General features: G+C 57.7%; 1 protein-coding gene across 1 annotated transcript; it reads left to right on the top strand.

The window, feature by feature from the left end:
- Positions 1 to 9903: 9903 nt before the first annotated feature.
- On the top strand, positions 9904 to 17219 carry TRAPPC3 (trafficking protein particle complex subunit 3). The gene is made up of 5 exons (XM_068917074.1): positions 9904 to 10031; positions 13191 to 13288; positions 13537 to 13636; positions 14186 to 14368; positions 15092 to 17219. The coding sequence occupies exons 1-5, from the start codon at positions 9990 to 9992 to the stop codon at positions 15209 to 15211; spliced, it is 543 nt and encodes a 180-aa protein (XP_068773175.1). The 5' UTR covers positions 9904 to 9989; the 3' UTR covers positions 15212 to 17219.
- Positions 17220 to 24181: the final 6962 nt, after the last annotated feature.

Raw genomic sequence — 24181 nt, 5'->3', positions numbered from 1 at the left:
TCCCGAGCGGAGCCGGCGCGGTCCCGAGCTCGAGCTGCTTTTCGAGGGCGGCGAGGGGAGCGCGGCGCGGGCAGCGTCGGGGCAGCCCGGGCCCGCGCGTGGCCCGGGCAGGAGAGGCTGCGGTGGCTCAGGGAGCGCACACGGCCCGGGAGCCCCCGCTGCTCCCCAGGGAGAGGTGCCCCTGCCCAGCCCTGGCCTCCAGGGCAAAGGCCAGTGACTTCTTGGCCAGCCCAGCCCAGCATCTGCGATGCCCCGTCTCCACCAAGCCCTGAGCATGCACGCTTGCTGGCCGTGGTGGGCAGGGTCTTGCTCCCTCCTGCCATGGGTCCAGAGCCCCCCACCAGCACGTCCGTGACACCGGCGCTGGCCCCAGACCACACCGTGCCTGGCCTGCTGTGAGGCCCTGGCTCTGGTGCCCTCCTGCGCCCTGGCCCTGCCACCCTTCGCTGATGGCAGGACACGCTTCCACCCCACCGCCCGTGCGCCGCCCGGCCCCAACGGGGCTGCAGGCAGGGACGCGCAGAGCAGCCCCGCGCAGCCCAGCCGGCTCCTGGGGACAGCTCAGCTCGGCCGCAGCAGAGCTGCCCCCGGCTCCGGCACAGCCGCGAGCGCCTGGCGGCAGGGCGGGGAGGGCTGCGGTGCGCATGGACGGCACGCTGCACCGCGTTCGCTCTCATCCTGCTCGGCCTCGAGGTGGGCAGCCTGGGGACGCGCGGACCGGGGCTGGGGGCAGCTCCCAGCCTGGCCCCATGGTGAGTGTGCCAGGCAGGTCAGGCCTGGAAGGAGCCTGGGGTCCAGCCCGGTGACCATCCCAGAGCCGTGAGGACGGGTGCTGCGCGAGCCAGGGCGGCACGGGCAGCCGCGGGCAGCCCCCGGGCACCACGCAGATGCTGTTTGCTTTGTGGCTTTCTCGCACGGTTGCCCCGATAAAACAAACGGGGTGGTGACAGCCGATATTCGCCTTGGCCCTGGGCAGGCCGGGGCTATGGCTCGCACGGTCTGAGCAGCGCGGCTGCGCGGGGAGAGCCGGCGTCGCCCAGCCCTGGGAGCCGAGGGCAGGCACGGAGCGGGGAGGAGCGATTCCAGCGGGTCGGAGCCAGATGCTTGGCCAGACCCGGTGCCAGAGCAGCTGCCGAAGCCCGGGCCTGGCCAGGCTCCCCGGGACTCACCGGTGGCTCTGCTCCTCGCCGCCCTCGGGAAGTGCCCGTACAGGCAATGCGCCTGGTTGCCGTCCCAGCCCCGCAGCTGGATCCGCAGGGCGCAGGGCCTCCGCGAGGTGAGGCGGTGCAGGAGCTCGTTCCCCAGCCCGTGCTCCCCCGAGGGCGACCCGAAGCCCTGCAGGGGAAGGTGGTGATGGGGAGCAGCATGGGCGATGCTGCCTCCCGCTCAATGCCCGCTGCAGCCCCGCACGCAACCCCTGCTCCACCATCAGCCCCAGCACGTGCCGGGCAGCTGGGCTGCGGGTCCCCCGGCCCCTGGAAATAGCCGGCTATTCCTGGCTGCACGGGAAGCCCTTCCTGCCCCAGCAAGGAAGCGCTGGTGTTCCCAAGCGGCGTGGGGTGGCGGGAGGGTCTTACGTGCCAGGTGCGGTGGAAGTCCACGGAGCCGTCCTGCCGGCGCCGGATGACGGTGCAGCCCCCTGCCCTGGTCTCCATGTCACAGAGCGCCTGGGAAGGGGACGGCAGGTTCATGCCGGGGCACCAGGAGTCCCACGGCCAGCACCAAAGTGGGGGCTGCAGCAAGGCGAGCCCTGTGGCCGCAGATGGGTGACACTGGCGAGCTGGGCTCCCCGGGGAGGCAAGCAGCCAGCGGCACGGGGGCCAGCCGCGCTCCTCGATCCCTGCAGCAGCTTTTCTGGGCTAAGGAAAATCTGCTGCGTTTCCAGGCACTGAACCCCAGAGCATCTTCCCTTTCCCACGCGGTACCAGAACATGGTACCAGGTAAACTGAGGCCCAGGAGAGGATGTCACTGCCACAAGCTGTGCACTGAGCCGGTGCCCTGCACAGACCAGGGAGAGAGCCGAGGCGCCCCAGTGCTTTACCCGCTTGTCCCCCGGGCCGCATACGTGCAGACGCCCCCTGAGCACCCCTCGCAGCCACGTCCTGGGCAAGACACGGGGCAGAGAGGTGAGGGCTGGCCCAGCTCGGCCGCGGGGACGCGCAGGCTCACCCGGGCCGAGGCCGCGGAGTTGGGGACGTGCAGCATGTAGACGCTGCTGGCAGCCAAGCCGGAGCGGTGGGCGCTGCACAGTCCTCGAAGCCCTTCGGCTCTGCCTCGGGCGCCAGGGAGGTCTCTGCAGGGGACAGTCAGCAGCGGCCGTGGCGCCAGCCTGGGGATCCTCTCACCTCCCCAGCCCGGCACGTCCCCCGGGGCCGGCCAGGCAGGGCAGCCCCGGGCGCTACCCGCGTCTCCGTGTCGGTGAGCTTGTGGCTTTGCTCGGCCGCCTGGCTCAGGAGGCTCGTGCCCATTTCAGCATCGCGGCCGTGTGGTCGTGCACCGCGTGCAGCTGCGTCTCCGCCGGCTCCGTCTTCGCGCCGCCCTGGAAGTAGCTCTCCAGCTGCAGGGGAAGCACAGGGCAGGGGTCAGAGGAGCGCAGGAGATGGCCGTTTGCCGGGTGCCGTGGAGGGAACTGCCCCTCTGCCGCCTGCCCAGCGCCCGCCGCAGCAGGGAGGCCGCGCTCGCGGGCTGCTGCCCTGCGCTTCAGGGCTGGGAGATGCGGGAGCAGCCGCATCGCAGCCTCCTGCTCGCGCAGCGTCGGGCTCCTGCCGGGGCCGGCGGCGAGGCTGGCAGATTCCCCAGCCCAGATCGAGCACGCTGAGAGCTGGTAGCAGGCCTGGGGGCTGGCAGCCCGGCAGGCCAGCCAGGGGCTGAGCGAGGCGCACGGTGCTGCGCGCTCTCGGGGATGCAGCCGTCGAAGGCGATGCAGCAGGTCGGCTGCAGCTGGGGAGAGCCCGGCTGGCCTCGCGCTCCCGGCGCGGCTGCTGGGCGGTGACACCGAGCGATTGCTCAGCACCCAGCTGCTAGGTCCCTCCGCAGCAGGCGGGGGCTCCCCGGGCTTCCCCTGTGCTCAGACATCCTCCCAGGTGGCTCCCATCCTTGCCCAGCTGCAGCCCTGGGGTCCCCCTGCCCCCTCCCCGAGCCCCGAGCGGAGCACAGCGGCTCCGTGCTGGAGGCGGACGGAGCACCGGGGGCTGACGGCCTGCCAGGCTTCGGGAGCCCTCGCGGCAGCTCAGAGCGTCGCCCGGCACTTAGTGCTGCAGCCGTCTCTGCCAAGGAAATGGGAGCTGGTGGCTAGAGAGGAGCCAGGCTGTAACCCCGGCGGATGGGAACGGCGAGGCAGGAAAAGGGGTGTGCTTTGAACCTGTCTTGAGCGGGGTGGCTCTTGGCGCTGGTCCCCCCCGCCAGAGCCTGGTCGGGCTAGCAGCCGCGCCGGAGCCAGCTGGGACTGGCAGCTTGTGCTGGGAACTGAGCACAGCACGAAGCAGCTGGTCGCAGCAGCTCGGCCAGGCAGGAGAGGTCACTTGGCCAGGGTTGCGCGGGGAATGCAGGAGAAGCAACCTGGGTGTCCTCAGCCTCAGTTTGCAGTCGCCTCTCCCCTGCCGCCAGCCAGGACAGCACTGAGTTACTCCTGCAACAAAGCTGGCGAGAACGCAAACCCCGCACAATCTGCTGCCTCCCAGGGCAGTCGGTGCCTTCTCTCTTGGCAAACACCCTGACCTCTTAGATCTGGCTCTGCTTTATGTCACCTGCGCCTGCTGACGCCCACCTGGACCAGCAAAGCTCTGACAGCCGCTAGGAAGGCACAATTCAGGGTCCTTTCCCCGCTTCCCCCCTCAAAACACCGACCCCCAAAACTCCCCCCCGCAGTTGCAGCGCCGCTCAGCTGGACCCCGGCTGCCTTTCAGCACAGGCAGGCCGGGGTTACAGCGAATCCCGGAGGCGCCGGGTCAAGAGAGGCAGCACCTCTGCATGGTGGCACCACCTCGCTTTGGCCACTTCTGCTTAAAGAGCTGTGCCGGCAGGAGACGCTGGGTAACGGTAACGGTAAGGGCAGGGGTAGGGGTAGGGGGGCTCCCCTGCCGTTCCTCCCAGCAATGCACCCGCCCCGTAACGACAGGCCGGAGGGCAGCGGGGGGAGCAGAGCCGGCCCCGGCCTCCCGCTCCCCGTGTGCGGGGAGGGGGCCCAGGCGCTGCTGCGGGCATTTGGGAAGAGGCAGCCGGGGGCCCACAGTAAAACCTACCATAAACAGGAAGCTGAGAGCCTGGACCCCGCAACACCTGGCACGTGCCAAGCAGCGACCCCAGGGGCTCGAAGCCCCTCCGAGCCCACCAGCAGTTGCAGCAGGGACACAACCCTCCGCCCGCAGAGGTGCACATGCTCCCGGGGGCAGCCGGCCAGCCGGGCAGAGCTGCAGCTTCCCTGCCCGGACGAGCCCAGGGCGGCTCCGGGACGGCGAGGTGATTCAGCGGCAGAGCCGTGGGCAGGAATGCCCAGTGCAGCCCCCAGACCCCCGCCTGCAGCCCGCACGGGGAGGAGAGGAAAGACCCCCCGCAGCATCTCACCCAGTGGCAAAGGACACGGAAAGCTGGCCCCAAGTGCTGCGCACACCCCAAGGTGAGGGCCTGGCAGCACACACATCATGAGCCCGTCGGGTCTCTGCTCCCCGCGGGATGGCGTGCCACAGCAGCAACTCCCCCCCCCCCCACCACCACCGCTGGGAGCCCTCCCCTGGCCGGCCCAGCCTGCACGTCCTCCCCAGTGCAGGGGGCCACTCTGTGCCCAAACGCCCCGGGGATGGTTTCGTGCCCAAACCCACCGGCACGGCTCCGTGCCAGGGCACACCAGCACCAGCTCCGAGCCGTGGCACGCCAGGCATGTGAAAGGCTCTTCCCGAAGGCCCTGCCACCTCCAAGGCCATCTCCTGGCCCTGGCCATCGCCTGACCCCGGCTCGCTCCCCAGCCCCAGCCCCGGCTCCCAGGGCTGTCTGCGAGCAGCTCCGCGGTGGCACCCTTGCAAGGAGGACAGCCCACGGCCAGACCCCTGGGCTGGGCCCCTCCAGCCCCCTGCTCGGGGTGGCCACAGGCTCCCACTGGGGCGAGGACACGCACCAGGGAGGGCTCTGGGCGTCCGAGGAACGTCTCCGACTCCAGCGTTTGCTGCCCTGTGCCCGAGCGCAGGTCCACAATTAGCGCTCGCTCAGCAGCACGTCTAAAATAAAGACATAGACGGATAGATAAATAATTGCCAGGCAGTGTCCATCTGGGAGCAGAGGACTCTGCTTGGGAGACTGCTCCGGCTTGGCGGGGTCAGCGGGAGCACAGTTGTTCCAGTAAATATTTACTGCACTTCCATGGAGCTCCGAGCTGGGCCGATTTCCGTGACACCCTTGCCCTCTGCCGCATTTCTGTGCGGCCCAGGTTTGTTTCTCCTGCATCCCAGGCGTGGAAACCCTGCAGCGAACTGTTCACGTTCCCAAGGGCAGGGCTGCAGCCCATCCTCACAGCTGGAGGCTGAGCTGGAGCCGGCCCTGTCCCCCGCTAGGCCAAGACTTGCTCTGTCCCCCCCATCCAGATGCCAGCTAGCCTCGCGCTACATCCCCAACTAACGCCAGAGACACCAGCTTCTCCCAGGACAGCGGAGGCCAGCAGCCGGGCAGGGCAGGGAAGTGCTGCTGGGTCTCCAGGCACGTCGATGCTGCCGGCCCTCCCCTCACGGGGCACAAACCTCGGGGCAGCGCCCTGGGCACGACGAGTTCGGAGCTACCCCAGATGCCCAAGGCCTTCCTGTGCTTCCAGCACGGTCCTGGCACCCCGAGCTGGAAACGGCCAGGGGCCCGTGCTGCCCAGGGTGAGTCGGGACTCCCAGACACAAACTTCATCCCGGCTCGTGACAGCGATGTGCTTGTTCCCAGCAGTTCCCAGCCTCATCCCCGCCAGGGGCTCTGGGCTGTCCTGCCCACAGGACAGCCTGGGACACATCCATCACCGGGAGCACCGGGCAGCGCTCCCTCGACTGCCAGCTCCGGTCGGGGCAGAAGTGCACCCCAGAGCCTCATCACCTGGACCTGGTTGAAAATAGGAGAAAGGGGTTAAAGATCCTGGGATTAGGAGAAAGAAGGGAACGTCAGGAGACACTGCTTCTATTCCTGTTGGCTGGAGGATTCCCATGCACAAAGGGTCGCAGCGCTGCAGCACCAGCTTTTAAGGCTGCTGTGAGATTCACCTTAAAGTCTCACCTTCCAATTTATTTTCCTTTGGGTTAATAAACAATACACTTACAACTCCAGCAACACAGAAACCTCCTGCTGCTTCCCAACAAGTGAGAAGATGTGCGGGTTCTCCAGGGAGGGTGCTTCCTCTCCGCTTTACTGCACAGCCCACAGATTTCCAGCCTGGTTTCACTTCCTCTCTTTAAGCGCTCTGGCACAAAAGCCTGCCTGCAATTCATTGCTCAGTGTCTCCTACGAGTGCTCGACCCCGCGGACCAGATTACCTGCCGGTGCGGGGACAAAAGGTGGCTCAGGCATGCCGGGCCGGTGCGGGGAAGCCCCAGGGTGCCGCCTGCCCGGGCGCCCGGCAGCAGCCTGCTCCGACGGGGCACGGCTCTGCCCGGATGCCCGCGAGCAGGTCTGTGCAAGCGTAGGCTGACCCAGCGGCGGCCGCGCGGGACGGCCACGGGCCGCGGCCCCGGCCTCTCCCAGCTGCTCCGATGCTGCGTGTCTCGCTCCAGCAAAGCCCGTCTGACTTTCCTCACTCTGGCAAAGCAGCCACCCAAGTCAGTGGGTCAATCTGTGTTTAAACTCTTCCGGATCTGGAGAGAAATATTTGATTCAAGTGCCCTATAAATCAGAGCTTGGCCCAGCTGGCAGATTTACGCTATGGGGTTATTAATGAACATGCCATGAGGATAATGAACAATTTCAAATATGCGAGGGCTGGTGCACCAGCAGTCCGGGCAGGAAGCAAGGCTGGGGTGCTGCAGCTCACTGCGGACCCGGTCCTGCCAGCCCTGCCCGGCCACGCGGGGACACGGCCGAGCACTGGGCACCCTGCCCTGCTGCGCTCGCTGGGAACGCCCTGGGTGCACCAGGCATGGGAGAGCACCTGATCTCTTTAGAAGAGCTTCTCTCCTGCAATATCTGGACTTGCTGTGTCTGGCCAGGACTTTTCCTCCGGAGAATCCAGCACAGTGCCCAGCCCCGGAGAGGGAGAGACTGCCAAGCCCAGGGCTTGCAGCACCCTGGCCTGGATGGCTGCTTCCAGCCAGCAGCGATCAGAAGAGAGAAATGGTAACAGCCTCATTGGGATGCTGAAATCTGGTTTGACATAATCACAGGAAAACCTTGCAACCCCTCTGAAAGGAGCACTTCCCCAGTGGAAGGAAGGCAGCAAGCAAGGAAGTTGTACTGCACGGGCTAGATATCCGTCTCCAGCCTGGAGCTGTGCCCCGTAGTCACCCAGCCCAGGGACACGCAGACGGCAGGCCTGGCAGAGCGGCGTTCGGCGTCTGTGGGCAGGTGCTGGCGCGCTCGGCCGGAGCAAGCCACCAGTTCCCAAGTCCCGCGCGACGACTGGCGGCTGTCCCACGCTGGGCTGCCGCTTCCCGGTGACCTGCGGATTCGCTGTCCCTCATTAAAGCACCGTCCTCTGCCTTTTTTGCAATGCCATAAATAGCTGCAAAGTATGGAAACCAGTGCCTGGTCCAGAAAGCCATTCATTTGAACCAAATATTTCCTGCTACATGGGGATAAAATACGAGCCCCAGACTTGGAAAAAGAAACAAGGAATGTCTGTTTGGGGAATTAGGTCATATGTAGTCAATGTATATTTTATTAATTCTGGCTCATTTTCAGCCAAGGGAGCCATTGGAAAGTGAGCCATAATAATGATTAATTGATTCCCTACTAAAGACAATATATCCCTTCCTGGAGGTTGCATATATCTGCAGAGCAAGTGTCTCATATTGCATTAGGTGCTGGGAAAAGAGCATGAGCCGTGGTGCACCCCACCTTGCTGTGTCCCCGCTGTGCAGGGAAGGGGTTCTTGGCTCTTTAGGGCACCGCTAATCCCCTCAGCATCTCCCGCGGCCAGCACGCCTGGGGCCCGTCCTACCTGGGGGGCTGCACACCCTGGCCCCCGGGAGCACCCGCTATCTGTCTCATTTAAGGACGATTCCCTGGTAAATTGTGCTGCTGAAGCGCATGGGCACCTCTCGACCAGAGCAAACCTAAGGAACGCCGGTCTGGGGAGGGAGCGCTCAGGAAGAGGCTCCTGAAACCTCAGGTTTTCCGTTTCAGACGCTCCCTTGAAGTGGCAGAGGGCTGCTGTTCTTGCGATAGAAAACCTGCCTCGCTCTGGCCAGGATCTCAAATCCTCTTGATCGATGAAGGGATTTGTGGTGCCTGCAATGCTTTGCTTGAGACGTTCCATTATGGCTTTTTCCGTAAGACCAGTGTAAAACCCACATAAATTATAGAGAAGACCTGTTAATCTGGTGTATCCCCCAGGCTTGCAGGATGTATGCCTGCCACTGCAGTGACCTGCGGCTTCAAAGCTCGGTGAAAATTCCTTATCCAGAAAAGAGACAGAGGAATTACTGGTCGCTGGCAATTCCGATGACTTGAGACTCTGTGGGTTAAGTCTGGGATAAACACGAAGCTCTCGGATAGCTTCTTGCCGCTCCGAGACAGCCGCCAGGGAACCGCACGAGGAACAGAGCCCGACCTGGGGGTTCCTGTGTCCATAGGGATCCCAGAGGCCGTTCCAAGCTCCCTCTCAGCACATGGAGGAACTGCAGCTACCCCTGGGGTTGAGCAGGGCAGAGGTCTGTGCAAGGGCCTTCGCTAAACCTGTTCCTCGGAGGCATTCACTGACCCCGAACCTGGGAGGAAGCTGACAGCAGGCTTCCCCCACGACTGCCTCAGCGTAGAGGCCACAGCCACTAACCAACACGCGCTGCACCGGGGGCTGCCTGCGCCTGTCTTGCAGGGCCGCATAACCCCCTCGACATTTCCCATTATTAATGGTGCTCTGCAGAGGTATCACTAGGCAGAGGAAAAACACTGCAAGAGACAAAACACAACCTGTCTACTCAGGTATGTTTGGGGATTTAACTTTTTTTAACGAGCAGGCCCTTTCTTTAGCAATTCCCCTTTCAGTAAAAATAATTCATCTGGCAAAAATTTAATTTAACATCACCAGGGGCTGGACGAGTCTCTGCAAAGGCAGCCAGATACACGCTGGTCCCGCTTGAAGCCGCAGCATTGACGGATTGCCATCTCGACTTCATTTGGAGGAGGGACCTGGGGACTCTCACAAGGAGCATCAGCGATGCCACGGGCACGGCGCCTCGGCCCTCGTCCTCTCGGGCCCAGCGCGGCACGGCCACGCCTAGCGCCGCTCCCCTGCGGATGCCCAGGAAATCACAAGTCAGAGGGAAGAAAAAACCCACAGACAACCACGAGCTGCGCAGCAGTCATCGCTGCACCGATTTAACCAGTCTCAGCCTCCTCAGCAACTGCGACACCGGCAACGGCGGCGGCCTCCTGCGCGCGGAGGGCCGCGCGGACCGGCCCCGCCGGCCTGAACCGGATCGAACCGGACCGAGCCGCCGCGCGCCGCGGGCGCCTCCAGGCGGCGCGCAGGCGCGCTGCAGCCCCGCCCAGCCCACAGCCTGCTGGGAGCCGTAGTCGGCCGCCTCCCACGGCATGCCGGGAAGTGTAGGCGCTCACGGTCACGTGGGACCGCTGACAGCGGCCCCGCCCTCCCGGGGAACGGTGACAACGCGAGGCGGGGCGGCGCGCGCTGCCTTCTGGGGCGCGTAGTTCGGCGGCGCGGCGGGGCCGGCGGCGGCGGGCGGCGCGCGGACTCCAAGTCCCGTCGCGCCCCGCGCGGCGCGCTCGGGGCTGCGGCGGGGCGAGGCGGGGCGGCAGGCGGCCGGGCCGGGCCGGGTCGGGTCGGGCCGGGCGACGCAACGGGCCGGGCAGGATGTCGCGCCAGGCCGGCCGCGGCACCGAGAGCAAGAAAATGGTAACGGCGGGGCCGCGGCGCCCGAGGGGCCGCGATCGGGACCCCGATCGGGGCTCCCTGCGCCGCCCCGGGGCGGGGGGGGGTAGGCCGCCATCGGGGCCCCGGGAGGGCGGGCCGGGCCCTGCGGGGGTGACAGGCCGCGGGGCCCCGTGTGGGGCGATCGCGGGCCGCGGGGCCCGATCGGCCCGTGCCGCGGCGCTGGGTGCCGGGGGAGGAGGCCGCGCCCGGCCCGGCCCGGCCCGGCCCGGCTCGGCTCGGCTCGGCTGGGGCCGCTCCTAAGGGGGCTGCGCTCGGTTAACGTCCCTCCGTGCCCGGGACCCGCCGGGCGGCCCCTGCCCTGTCCCCTCCCAGGCTGTGCCTCCAGCGCCTTCCTCCCGCCCTGCCTCCCTTTCCCGTCCGCGGCCCTTGTGCCAGCGGTGCGGGAGCGGTGCTGTGCGACGGCTGCCACATCAACTCAGGGAGATGCTGCAGCCTTTGGGTGGGCTTGCCTTAAATACCCAGGGTCTGCGGTGCGCGCCCGCCCCACGCATGGCGAGGCAGGCAGTTGCAGCGAGCTGGAAAGCCGGCTTCTGAATGCTTCTGTTTACGGAAGCGCGACATACTAACTTCACAGTCACAAAGCACGAGCTTTTCTTGCATCTCTGTGTTTTGATATCTCTTAACCTGATTCCATGTTATCAGTCCAGCTGCGCTGAGAAGCGTGCAAGCGACAAAGAGCAAAACTAAAGAACGCAGGTCTAGTTCTAGGTCAGGAGAAATGAAATCTAGTTCTAGGTCAGGAGAAATGAAATTTGGATGCAATGTCAATACTGAAATCATGAACTGAAAATGAAATGGTTTTTTTCCTCCCTCTTTGGCCATTTCTACATAAAGGTGTCCATGGCAACTGCTAGGACGTGACAGTGCATTCAGGTGCTGACTTGCTAGTTCAGGCTCACCGGCAGCTGGACAGCAACCCACTATTGCCTTCCCCCCTCACCACAAAGTGATCCTCTTTTAGTGTGGACAATGATTTTTGTTTAAGGACTTGGTGTTATTTAATTAGCTTTCCGGCATTTTTATGGCCACAGCGTGACAACGCGGTGCTGAGACTATACAGTGAGCTGCAATGTAAAAAATATAACTAATGGAAAGGCTTTAGGCACTTCAGTTCCATTAGGCTCACTGAAAACAAAGCTGTGATTTACAAACATGAATTTTGAACTTTTGTTTGTCATAACAATTCAAAGTTACCTAAACAGCAGCTTGCAGGCAATAACTATGATCACTGTGGGATTTCCTGCATACAGTAGGTGTCACCTAATTGTCACCTAACAGTAGGTGAAAGCTTCGTGGCTTGATAGAGGAAGCGACAACATCTTGGACTGGTAACGGCTGGATTTTCTCCATCCATTCACCTTCTACTCTCTCCAGCTGCCAAGCACTATCTTGACGAAAACTGCTTAAATCCTTAAAAACAGCATAACCTTTTTTGCATGTCTGTTAAATTCTCTGCCAAACGTCTGACTCTGCTAGTTGAGTTAAAGGAGACTTCCACCTTGTCATTCTTGGGTAATGCAAATGTAAACAACCTTTATCTTTTCAAGATGAAAGTAGAATTGTAAGTACTAGACATAAAGAATATATGTCAATTCTTTAGATCTGAAATTAAGCAAAAGTAGCCAGGAGCCTGGCTGGTTCTTTTCATATGCCTAAAGTCTCTTGGTAGCTAATCACTGTTGACCTCATGAATTACAATGACAAGATGGAATTCCCTGTGTCTTCTAACAAACCTAATTCCTATTTGTTGAATGTTGCAGTTTGAGAGTGATTCCTTCTTGTGTTTGTCTTGGCTTTGTGTAAACTTGTTCAGAATGAAGTGTGATTAGTGTTGTCACTTAACTCTGATGTTGTCTCTTTTCCCTTCCTTTCTGCCTGCCTGCTGCTTTCATTCTGTAGTATTGGTATTTGCCATTCATTTCACCTTCTGCATCTATGCATCTCATGGTAGGTGATAGGCTTTTAATATGAGATTAGACTTTCTATAATGTTTCTAATTGCTAAATCTGAAAGCAGAAATGAAAACTGCATTGAAATGGCTTACTTGCCCCCGAACACACTTACTTCAGGTGCTATGAAAAGCTAAAAACTATTATAGCTTTTTGTTTTGCAGCATGTTAATGACCATCTAAGCACTGGTCTGATTTAAGGGCTTCCAAGAAGAGTTAAATGAGACATGCTTGCTTCAGATTCAGGAAATGTTGTGGTAGTGGCTCTGAGAAGAGGCAGGTTCTCTCGTATCCTCCGCAAATCTAGCAACCGTGTAAAGGAAGGGCAAGTACTTTTGATCCTAGCCAGGCACAGAAAGTGAGTGTATACAGTACAAATGTGCCGGTGTACTCAGTCCTGACCTGAAGCAGTCCTTGCTGTTCCTGTTCTAGGTCTGATGAGCTGATGTTAGCTTATTGTGGTAAATTGTGTGGCTGGATAACTTTCTAAGGATCAGATTAGTATTAGTTTTTCATGGTAGTAAAATGTAATAACTCTGTGAATGGAAGAGCATTTTTTTGTCCTGTTGAAAGGAACCATAAATAGAACTTAACACATGTTACCCATTTGCAGTGCATTTATGAAACACAGGCTACAGAAAGCGGTTTGAGCCATAGGCCCTTTCATCTCTAGGTCATTGGTTGAAATAAATTCAGGCCCCTGGCAACTGCAAGTTTTTGCCATCCAGGAATTATTCAATAGCATACGTGAAATGACTTGGAGGTGTCATTCCAGTTCTCTTGGGAAGTGCTGATTATGGCAGAGAGACACTAATTGGCAGCTCACTAGAGGAGCTAAGAATGGCTGCAGAGTGTGAACAGCCTTCTAGCTGGCCTCTTCAGGTCAGATTTGGTAGATGTCAACGGGAAGTGCTGTGTGTATGGGGAGAGGGAGGGCACGAAAGTGCTCGGTTGTTCCTAATCAAAGGAGGCGATCTCTTTGAAACGAGATTGAAGTTGCCTTGCCAAAATATGAACTGGGATCTCTGCTTATTAAGCAGCAAATTCCTTTGAGGCACCAGGTTTCTGTTCCCCCTTTTCAGGCCAGCTGAAGCAGCGCTGGACACAGACACAGGAGCGCTCAGTCAGTTTTCTTTTTGGCTTGTGCTAAACTGCTTTTGCCTCTGTCTAGAACTCAGAGCTCTTCACGCTGACGTACGGAGCTCTGGTCACGCAGCTGTGCAAGGACTACGAGAATGACGAGGACGTCAACAAGCAGCTTGACAAAATGTGAGTAGATCTGCTGCAGTGCAGCCCTGTAGGAACTCAAGTTCACAGTAGGCACATCTATCTGTTCTGCTGCCTTTTAGCTACTCTGAGAACTTGCAGACTGAGTTTTATTTCCCAGACTTTAGACTGAGTTGATATTTCCCAGAATTATTATTTTTCCCCAATATCTTCTTGCATAAATGTTGCCTGTTTTTCTAAAGCTACATAGTTCTGAATCTGTAGCTTGTTGCTCTTTGGTGTATCGACAGGGGTTACAACATAGGCGTTCGGCTAATAGAAGACTTTCTGGCCCGGTCCAATGTGGGAAGGTGCCATGATTTCCGTGAAACTGCAGATGTTATTGCAAAGGTAATTGTCAAAGCCCAGCTTTGCCAGATTGTTAGCGCTGATTATATTTGTTTGAGTGGCCTAGCCAATGTGTGTGGGCCACTGTATGTTCTCACATAGGAATTTAAATGGGGTTTAAAACAGAGTGAGAAGATGAATGGTGAGAAGCGTATTCTACAGTATATTTGGTTGTTGCTTAATAGCTGAGTTTAACTAGCTGCTTCGGAGTCCGTTTGAACCTCATCTGGAGTTCTTTGTGTGTCCAGAACCCAGTAAAATTTAATTCCAGTGATGTCTGTGGACATCTTTCCTTGAGGAGGACCCTCTATATCCCTAGGTTTTGCTTGTGAGGAAGGAGTATTTGCTACTCACAGGGCTGTTCTGAGATTTTGAGTGAGATTTTCTTTTTTTAAAATGAGAGAATTAGGCCCCTGACTTTTGCTGACTGGTGGGAATTGGGAGGAAAGAGTGGTGTTTTCAAAATCCTGTAGCAATTTTTTTGACAAAGATCAAATTAGTACCGTGACTTCGTGGGTCATGTTCTTGTTCATACTCTGTTTAACATAACAGATAGCATTTAAAATGTACTTGGGCATCACTCCAAGCATCACCAACTGGAGTCCTGGAGGTGATGAGTTCTCCCTGATTTTGGAAAATAACCCCTTGGTGGACTTTGTCGAGCTCCCTGACAACCACTCATCTCTCATCTATTCCAACTTGTTGTGTGGAGTGCTGCGAGGTGCCCTGGAAATGGTAAGCCGATGTCTCTCTTCTGGTGAGACGGGGAGGTCATAGAAACCTTGACTGTGAAGTGAAGATACATTTATGAATAATCAAGATATCAGCAGATACTTTAATGCCTGTTCTATGTGACTGCTGTGTTTGTTTTGGACTTGACATTCATAGCAAGGAAAGAGCAGAGATGGAGGTGTCCTTGGTTGCTGTTGCATATGGCAGCCGTGACTCCCAGAGGTTCTGACGAAGCCCCATCATCTTACGGCTCCAAGTGCAAGCACTGGTATCTCCTTGGATTTTTGTGAAGTTTCAAAAACCTCACTTTGTAACTCCTGTGAATCCTAGCTGGGAATTTCCTGGAGCAAGAGGAAAGTTGCGTCTTGAATTTAGGAGTCAGTATATAGCCCTGACCGTCTTGCTTCGCTGAAGTTTTTGAGGAATATGCACAGAGCAGCAGGACATGTAGCCCTGAGTGATAGGGTTAATTGGGATCTTTGAAGGGAGTCTCAGTTACGCCACAGGAGGTGTGATGTCTAGGCAGGATGCCCACTGTGCCGTAAAAACCGAAGGCCACAATGTACAGGGAAGATGTGATCTTGAAAACTAATTAGGGCTTCCCTAGAGCTCTGCATCGCATGTCATATCCTCTGAGTCCTGAAGCTGGTGCTTCATGAGCAGATGGTTTCTAGGGAAGCTGCTATTATAATGGAGGTAACAGCTCTTTCCTCTTCCATCACCTAGGTTCAGATGGCTGTGGATGTAAAATTTGTGCAGGACACATTGAAAGGGGACAGCGTCACAGAAATAAGAATGAAGTTCATCAGGCGGATTGAAGACAATCTCCCAGCTGGTGAAGAGTGAATTGCAGCCCAGTCTCCCTTTGGGACTTGAGGGGACCAGCTGGCTGTGGCTGTTAGCTTTCACCACAGATCTGTAGGGATATAGTGTGCTTTTATCACAGATCTGTAGGGATATAGTGCCCCTGTACATTCAGACTGACTCACTGACTGTTTAAGATGTTATATTCTTCTACCGTTACTTCCATCTTCCTTAGAAGACAATTGTCTGGTTGCTGTTTATTTCACAGGTTCATTCTGAAGCTTTTTCATAAGGTGATGTCTTTTTCATATCCCTCTGGGGACTCTTTCTACGCCGTTTCTAATTGTGATATTTGGTAGTGTGAGAACTACTGCTCAAACTCTAAAAGAGCTTCAGTCTGCTCAAATCTGAAATCCAAGTTTTATAACCAGAATTGGAGATCAAGAAATGGGTGCCCACTGAGTCTGTTAAATGCTGTTCTTAAAAAGAGGTTGCTAAAATGCACTCTGACGTAAGCGCATAGTATATCTGTAGACCAAACTGGCTTCCTGTAATTGATTCTGAAGTTACTAGTAAAACGCAAACTTGATCCTAAGGGGTGATTTGGGCGAGCTGTTTTAGTGCTTGGCGTCCTGTCAGAGAGGTTCCTTCTCTCAGAGGGCAATGGCATCGCATAGCGCTGGCAGACTCAGGAGGTCTGCGCTGCCTGGGCCTTTCTGCCCCTCTCTCTTCCCCCCAGCAGCGTTTGTGAAAGCAGACTCAGCAACACCGTTCTCTAACGGGATGTTGTTTGTGTGTTGGTCTCTTCATTCACCGTCTGGAAGGGGAGGGCTAGTAAGCTGTATGGGAAAAGCACTGAATATTTTAAATGGAGAAACGGAACTAGTGGCGGGAATGCCTTTGGTGTTCTGCAGTGTGTGCCGCTTTGGGCCTGTTTGGTGGGATGACAGAACTAAAAGATGGAACTCAGAATAACAACTGGGAAGCGTTAAATGCATTTCAGCAAATAGAGTCTATTCTCCTCTTAAATACTGCACAGGGTGAAGGGGATTCCAGGGTACAGTCTCACGTGTGTGTTTAGGCTAAACCGCAGTTTTCCATGTTATTTGAATTGGCAAGATACAGCAGTCTAATACCTGCTGTTGTGTAGAGTAAGTACACAAAGTAATGCTATGTGTCAGAAACCAAGAAATTGCAAAATCCTCTTCTTCTGCCACCCTATTCAGCCAGAAAATGCAGTCAGACATTTAATTCTCTAATCACTTTACATAGCATGAAGGCACAAATCCACAGGGATAAGTAGGAGCCTGAAGTCCCTAGCTCCCATTGGCTTCCACAGGAGCTAGTGGCTTGAACACCTTTGTAGGTTTATGCCTGAGTGTAAGGTGTAAGAGAAAAAGCTGCCGTTTATGCCATATGTATTGGTGGGAGTCAGGCTACAGACCTCTTGTGTTTCTCTAAAGTAAAATATCCAGTCCTGTAAGTTCCTTCTTTGTTGTACTTGAAACGTCCCAAATAATTCACCCTGCTTTAGGCCAGCTTGAGTCTGCATTTGGGACAAACACTGTCCCTCTCCCTTGGAAGGGGTTAGGCTGAGGTGATGGACTGAACTCTACAGGCTAAGCCCGTTTCGCCAGGGGGGGTTTTAACTAGGTTGTGGAAGGCTTGAAATGAACCTCTGAGCTGTGACCATTCTCATTAGTTCACCTGCTAGTAATTTAGGGTTGTCAGGGGAGGCAGGTTATTGCACATTGAATCATCTGGACTCTGGGTGGCTCAGCTAGTTCTTTTTTTTCCCAAATGAATCCCTTTAGGTTGTGCGCGTGGATGCCCCTATGTGATTTGTATGTCCTGTAAAGGGGCAGTGAGTCACTTTACAAGCAGTCAGAGAATTACATCAACAGCTGCGGCTAATGTGTTGGCGAGATAGGTGCTGCATGGTCATGTTGCAAACGTGCGAAAAGATCAATTGTTTCTCATCATTGATCATTATAAGTCATTTTAAGGCTGCATTTTAAAAGCAATTACATTAAAAGAAATCCCAGCGTTAGCTCTTTGGTTTCTTTCTTTCTTTCTTTCTTTCTTTCTTTCTTTCTTTCTTTCTTTCTTTCTTTCTTTTTTTTTTTTTGTGAAGCCTGTGCTGCTGTGGGAGGAGCAGTTGAGCAGCGTGGGTTTGCTTCACTGCCTTGGGCTGGCAGGGTGATGGGAGAGCAGCACAAAGAATGTCTGTCTGCTGGCTTGTGTGAAAGCGGTTAACTGAGCTGCCTGAAGGAAACCTGCCCAATATTCAGTGCACGGAGGGATTGTGGATGAAGGGAGTGGTGTACAGGGGCTGATCTTGAGCGCTGGGAAACCAGACAGTCAGTGTTTGCTTGTTTGAGTACTGGTCTTTTTCTACCCCCTGAACACCCCTGCATGTACATTAGCAGAGACTCGCTAACGTCAGCCTAAGGCAGTCTTCTGCAGGTCTGAGCTAAGAAAATGCTATTCGTAGTGGAGAAAAAAAAAAAGCGTCTCGGGATGCATCTGTACCCGCTTCCTGGGCGCTGACTGTTTGAGCTTGGTGTGAGTGCTGCTCCACAGCTGCTGTCAGCCGCGTGGTACTGTGAGTACCGAAGCAAGGAATGGAAACTGCTGGCTCTATAGAAGGAATTGCAGCCTTCCTTTCTTGTATAAACCGTGTAAACACTCCCGAGGAGCCTGCAGTGTGAGAGAGCACCCTGCGCAACACACCCTGCCTGTGTTGAAATCTGCTGGTGGGCCTCACGCCTCTCCCATAGGGGCGCCCTGCGGCTTTGCTCAGCGCAGCCTTTCTGCCTTGCCCTCCTGTTGCACTACCCTGGGCACTGAGCGCTCCCAGGGCCTCCTGTCAACAGCTGAAGTGATTCAACATCAATAGTCTGAGAAAAATACAATAGGCAAGTTCAGCCCCTGCGAGTTGTTCCCTGGAAGCGAGCACCTGGCTCCCCTTGGCGTTAGCCAGTCCCCAGTGTTTTGTTATCCAGCTCTGATCTCCATTAGCACAGCGCAGTTAAGGGTTTAAAGCCCTGTACAAGCTTGGATGGCCTGTTCTCATTGTCGGCATAATGCTTGTTATAACACTGCAGCTCCCCTTCGCTTTCAGGCGGCAACGGGCCCCAGTCCAAGTCAAACACCACCAAATGCCAGGTCTCAAGTGTGTTTCCCCTGTAGATTAGGAAAACTGTGAGGAGCCCCTTAGCCTCGCAGAGAGGCTGCGTCGGCCTCCTGCCGAACCAACGCAGACCATGGAGAACTACCAGCCCGGCACGAATCGGGGGAGCCGGGGAGGGGGAACGTGCCCGATTTGTTCAGGCGGAGACAAAGCGTCTCCTTGCCGCCCGCCGGTGCTGGCGGGACGGGGCTCAGCCCTCCAGTCCTGACCCCTGGGCGAGGCAGCAGAGCCCTGGCCTCCGTTTGCTGTGCCGCTCGTCACAGCCTCCCCGTCACGAACCAGGAGCCTGCCGGAGGGGCAGGACACGCTTTGTGCTGGTTTTGAAAGGGCTGCGGCCGAGCGTGAGGCGACGCCGCTCTGATGCTGCCGGTAGGGAGCCGCTCGGGTGCCTTCCAGCAGACAGCCAGGCGCTTGCTCTGGCGCGCTGAGCAGGACCGGCCTCGGGGCAGCTGGGCGCCGCGACGCCGCAGGCTCCGGCAGCGCGGGGCACGGCTGCAGGGGAGCTGGGGCACGGGGCTGGGCGTCTCCTTCCCTCGTGCTGAGCAGAGACGCCCTGAGTTATCTGATTTTACAGCAATGGCAAATCGCATCGCAGGTTTGTCTCCAGGAGGGCTGAGGGAGGGATGGCTTTAGAGAATTGCTTTCAGCGCTGGGTGGAAGAGATGACAGCACGTGACAAACCCAGGTGGGTGCCCGGGAGCAGTGCCAGCTCACATGTGCCAGCGCAGGGCAGCCCTGGCAGCCAGCACGGCGAGATCTCATGGCAGCGAGGCCGCTCGTGGGGCCTTTCGCCCAGGCTCTGCTTCCCTCCCCGAGCAGGAAGGCCACATCTGGCCGGGGCCCGGGGAAACGGTGCCAGCAGAGGGTGCTGAGAGCTCGGCCAGCTCCAGCCCTCCGCAGGTACCGGCGCTTCTCAAACCGCCTCCTCCCTGGCCCTTCTCAGAGGTAGCCCGTGCCTCTGGGGGGGACCTGAAGGTTTGAGGGGCATCACCCACTTACAGCTGCACCCCTCTGCCCCCGCACCTCCCTCCTAGCAGGGTTGGTAGCTAGGGACCGCAGCGACTGAGGCTCTTCTCGTGCCAGCTCCTGCTGTGACCCAGCGTTCCTGCAGAACGCTGACCAGCGTCAGCGACCAGAGCTACTTGTGTTTGATTTTGCAGCGTCAGCGACCAGAGCTACTTGTGTTTGATTTTGCAGCTGCCTGCTCACAGGTTGCAGCACAATGAGGTGTTAAGCGCTCACACTGGGCTGGGGGCAGCCCATAACAGTCGCAGGAGCCCCTGTCGTTTGTTCCCGAGAGGGTCCCCGCAGGGAGCAGCGGGGCTTAATTGCACTGGCTGCTTTCTCCGTTAGCCCCGGGGCTGGGAAGGGGGTTGGCCTGGTCGTGTTGGAAATGGGGCAGCTGGAGAAAACAGCTGGTAGATCGCACTGCAGAAAGGCTGGAGTTGCTCCTCACCTCACCGGCAGAGCGTCCCGTGTTCCCTGCGACCGAGGCACGTGTCAGCTGTGCAGCATCCCCAGCTGGCCCGCCAGCTCCTGAGGAAGGGAAAGGCAGCAGCTTTTGCAATAAAGTGGCTTTTCTCTTTGGCTGGAGCTGGCGAGCATCACGTGATGCCTGCCCGGTCTGCAGCAAGAACCAGGTCTTGCCAGCAAAAACAGCCCCAAACAGCCTTGAAATGCACCCAGTGTCTCCTAAGATAACCTCTGGCCAGCTGCCGTCACAGGGATGCGCCCAGGCCAGGCGGCCCTGGGGCAGGCCCTGGGCCGGCCCCCGGTTGCAGATGCACATTGCCTCCTTGGTGACGTTGCATCCAAAAGGGGGTTATTTTGCAACGGAGGGCTCGTGCCAGGTCATTTTTCCTTGTTTGGCAAGCAGGAGAACATGCACACCTCCCCAGCTGCCGCAGAGAGCGGATTATGGACTCCTGCGCCCGGCCCCCCAAGGAATTATGAAGTTGTGCAGTAATTTGCTGGGGCGACTGGGTCAAAAACAGCCCAGACCCTCTGGAAGAACAAAAAGCAACAATTGCATTAAGTAAATTAGAACTGTCTACTACCAAGTAGCTCATTGTAGACAAGGGAGAATATGCAAAAAGCTCTGTTTGAAACCTACTAAATATTACCATGTGCTGTTTATAGGAAACAAATGGAGAAAGGCATGCTGCATCAATAAAACCCTGTACATGGTTGGAGTTGGACTAAAGCCTTTCCACGGCTCTAGGTTATTGAATACCCTTCACTTTCATGTAGTGCCAGGCCTGACCCCTGGACACATACCACAAAGGGGAAAGTTGACTTGTGGGAATAATAGACATTCCTGATGAACAATTTAACCTGGCAGGAAAAGAGGCAACTTTCAGCTTTTCATATCTCCATGTGATATTAAAGATGACAATAGCAATATGTAGACAAGAGAAGGGGAGAGGGATGAGGGAAACGGGGGGTCGGAGGGGGGGCGCTCCAGGTGGGTTCAAAGCCAGGGGTGCACAACGCCGGGGCGTCCCCCTGCTCCCGTCCCTCGAGGGACACGTGCAAACGCACGTTTCCCCCTCGGGAAACGCTCGATGCGTTTACTGCTGTGGGGTTTTGCTGCTGCGGATTTGGCTGCGAAGGGTGGGCAAGGCACTGTGCTGGCCAGGCACGCTGCTGCCAAGCCTGCCAGGGCTGTTTGCTCTGGCTCCGGCTCTGCTCCGGGTGCAAACGTTCCCCCAGCTCAGAAAGCCAGCGCCAGCCCCGGCGGCAGCCCTGGGCTCTGTCCTGACGTAAACCCCCGGCCGAGGGTCCCGCGGCGGTGCTGGCAGAGGTGCCGGGCTGGGAGTGAGGGACCTCTCTGGGCGGGAGGCGTTTCCGGAGCGGTGTCCTCATGGCAGGGGCAGCTCCCACAGCTTTCAACCAGATGTGCACAGCTGGGCTGCGGGCACTCGCCGGGGCCGCGCAGCCGGGACGCTGCACCAGCAAGGGCTCGCGCACCAGCAACAGCGGCTTCTTGCCCTACTGGCCACATCCTGCTTTTAGCACTCGGCAGCGAGACCAACAGCACCCGTGATCACTGCAAGCCCAGCAGCGGGGCTGGGGCCGATCCCCCGCCGGCTCCCGACCCCGGAGCGCCTACCCCAGCTATGCTGTGCGCCGATTGCTGCAGCCGTGCTGGATGCCCCTCCGTGGAAATGCAGGGATGTGCCGGGCTATTCACCCGCTAGGATGTTTATGTTGTAATCGGATTTCTGCTCCTTGCTCCAGCACAATAAACAAACCCCATTTGGACAAGCGGAAAAATCGAGATTCACAGTGTGCTCCCTGCCTCCTCGGGGCCCAATGCTGTTCGGCAGTGGGGCCGCCTGCTTTCTGGGGGCCATGGCCCCAGCAGCCTCCCCGTCCCCCCGGTTTGTAAGTAGCTGGCACCTCTGTCACCCCAAATCTGCAAAGAGCTGCAGCGGGGCAAGGGGTCCAGGGCTGCGGATGAGGCAGCCGGACTGCGGCAAAGCCCAGTGCACCCTCCTAATCCTTTCGAAAGCAAGGCGGTGGTGAGAAACATTTCCAGTGTGATACTGTCCCAGTTGGATTCATTTCTCCCATTTGTTTTCTCTTGCTGGATTCATTGCACATTTTGAACTACAAGTCTGGACTCTGAAGTATTTAAGGAAACAACAAAACAACAGCCTGGACTTCCTTGCCGCAGGAAAACTCCACCCTGGGCCCAGCCAAGGCTTTTGCCTCCCAGAATTCACATCTCTCCTCATAAATCAGTGGCTTCCACCTCCTCAAAACAAGGAAAAGGAGATGTCTCTGGTTATGGTTTCTCTCAGTCCCTCTCTGCCCGCGTGGAGCTGGCTGCGCTCCGCTCTGTCCGTCAGGGCACGGAAAGGTTGTCCCGTCCTTCTGCATCCGGCTGTCCAGCAGCGCAGGCAGCAGAGGTAGTGGTTTTCCAGGGAAGCGTTTTATGCTCATAGAAAAATTTTCAGTCGAAAAAAAATGTTGCTTTTCCACAAGACATGCTGATGAGAATCCAAACAGAAAGTGGTAATATTTCTCCAAAAGCTTTCTTGTATTCTGCAAACCAGGAACTCTTCAGCTTGCTATTTTCAGGTTTGTTTTGTTTTTCAATTCTCTTCCTCCTCTTTATTTAGCGTAAGCTTTTGCTCCCTTTTTCTCTTCATGAGATAAATGTTAAAGGGGGAAGGGACGAGGGCTGTCCTGTGGATGGGCCGTGTCCCGGCGCCTGCTGGAGGCCGTGGGGTTAATTTTATATATCCTCAGTGGATGATCCAAGATCAATAACCCTTCAACCCACCTCTTGTGTTATCCTCTGCATTTGGCTCTAGTCTCCTCCGGGCGCACCACGACTCCCAGACATCAGTCTGTCACTTCTCAGCATGGTCTTCTTGCTGTTTTTCAGCTCTTCATATTTTTCTGGCTTTTATCCTCTCAACTACCATCAACATCTGACGGGCATGGGTCATCCAGCACCCTCACGTGGGCCGCCACCGAGCCCGAGCGCCGCCCCGGGCCGGCTCCCGGCATGGGACTACGGCGACGCATCCCGCTCCGGGGAGCCCGGTCCACCCCGCCCCGGGGCTCCTGGCCAGACTCCGCCAAATGCTCTTTTGCGATAAAATAATGAGTCTGCTTTGAACAATATTGCTGGAATTCCAGCCCTGGGATCGGAGCCGGCACATGCCAGAATGGGAGCAGCGGGAGCCGCCACCGCCGGCAGCCGCCTCCTCGCCCCGGCAGCGATGCTGCGCCAAGAGCCAGCGCCCCGAGACCCCTCTGCAAGGCGAAATAAACATAAAAACAGGCACCTGGAATAGGATCCGCTGGAACCGCAGCTTAAATAAATACCCACATCCTCCTTGCGGGGAGCCGCACGGAGCCGGGGGGAGCTGGACCCCGGCGGCCCCAGGGACGGGGAAGGGTCGGTGCCGGTGGGGGAACCAGGCGCCCAGCTCCAGCGACCTGCCCGTCGCCCCGCGCGGGTGGCCAACGCGCTTTCCGGCCGATAACGATCCGGCACGTTTGGGTGCAGGGATGTTTTTATAAACCTTCCCAGGCCTCCGCGCTGGCTGCGAAGCAGACGCAGCCGACCGGGGAAGGCGGCTGGGGATTGCATAGGCAAAAACCCACCAGCGTTTGCAACTCCAGCAATAAAAGACCAAACGCGCGTGGCACGGCAGTGCCCCCTCCACCCGGGCGGGCCGGAGAGCCGGGAAGGGCCAGCAGGACGGTGACGCCGCGGGCAGGGTCGGTGCATCTGCCGCCCGCCACGCCGGGGGCGAGGAAACCCCCCAAGCAAGGGGAGGCAAGGAAAGGCATTACAATAGTTATACTAATGCTATTGCTACTATTTCAGGATACACTTCCACTAATGTTCACCGTTCTGGCCAACGCTGCCGCGGATCCCATCCCTGGAGCAGCCCCGCGGGGCCGCTGGCCCCCAGCGAGGGGCGGGAGGAATTTCACAGCCGCCCGGCGGAGAACGGGGCCGGGACCCCTGTGCACTCCTGCGGGGACGAACTGCGCCCTCACACGTTACCCGAGCACTCGCGTGTCTATGCGATAAACCCTGCCCAACTCATGGCTGACTTCAGACACTGCAAGCCCGTGCCGGCGAGGGGCACGGCCAGCCCTGGGCAGGGAGCTGCTGCCGGCGGGGCTGTAGCAGATCCCGCTTGGACACCCCAGCTCTCCCCATGTCCCATTTCAGCTGCCCAGCTCGCGAGTTCCCAGCACGTGCCGCCAGCCTGCGGTTGCATTTCACAGGGTAACAACCACGTTTGTGCCCAGGAGCCCACAGCCCCCCCCAGCCAGCGGGGACCAAG

This window comes from Struthio camelus, chromosome 23 (assembly GCF_040807025.1).
Source record: "Struthio camelus isolate bStrCam1 chromosome 23, bStrCam1.hap1, whole genome shotgun sequence".
Lineage (NCBI taxonomy): Eukaryota > Metazoa > Chordata > Aves > Struthioniformes > Struthionidae > Struthio > Struthio camelus.
The sequence above is the reverse complement of the archived record's forward strand: the minus strand, read 5'-3'. Positions and strand labels throughout refer to the sequence as shown.

What these genes read in the sequence shown, in the direction of transcription:
- TRAPPC3 (XM_068917074.1), top strand. Translation starts at nt 9,990, where the DNA reads ATGTCGCGCCAGGCCGGCCGCGGCACCGAGAGCAAGAAAATG. An exon ending in AACAAGCAGCTTGACAAAAT is followed by an intron (nt 13,289 to 13,536) that starts GTGAGTAGATCT and finishes GTGTATCGACAG; the next exon opens with GGGTTACAACATAGGCGTTC. An exon ending in TGCGAGGTGCCCTGGAAATG is followed by an intron (nt 14,369 to 15,091) that starts GTAAGCCGATGT and finishes TCCATCACCTAG; the next exon opens with GTTCAGATGGCTGTGGATGT.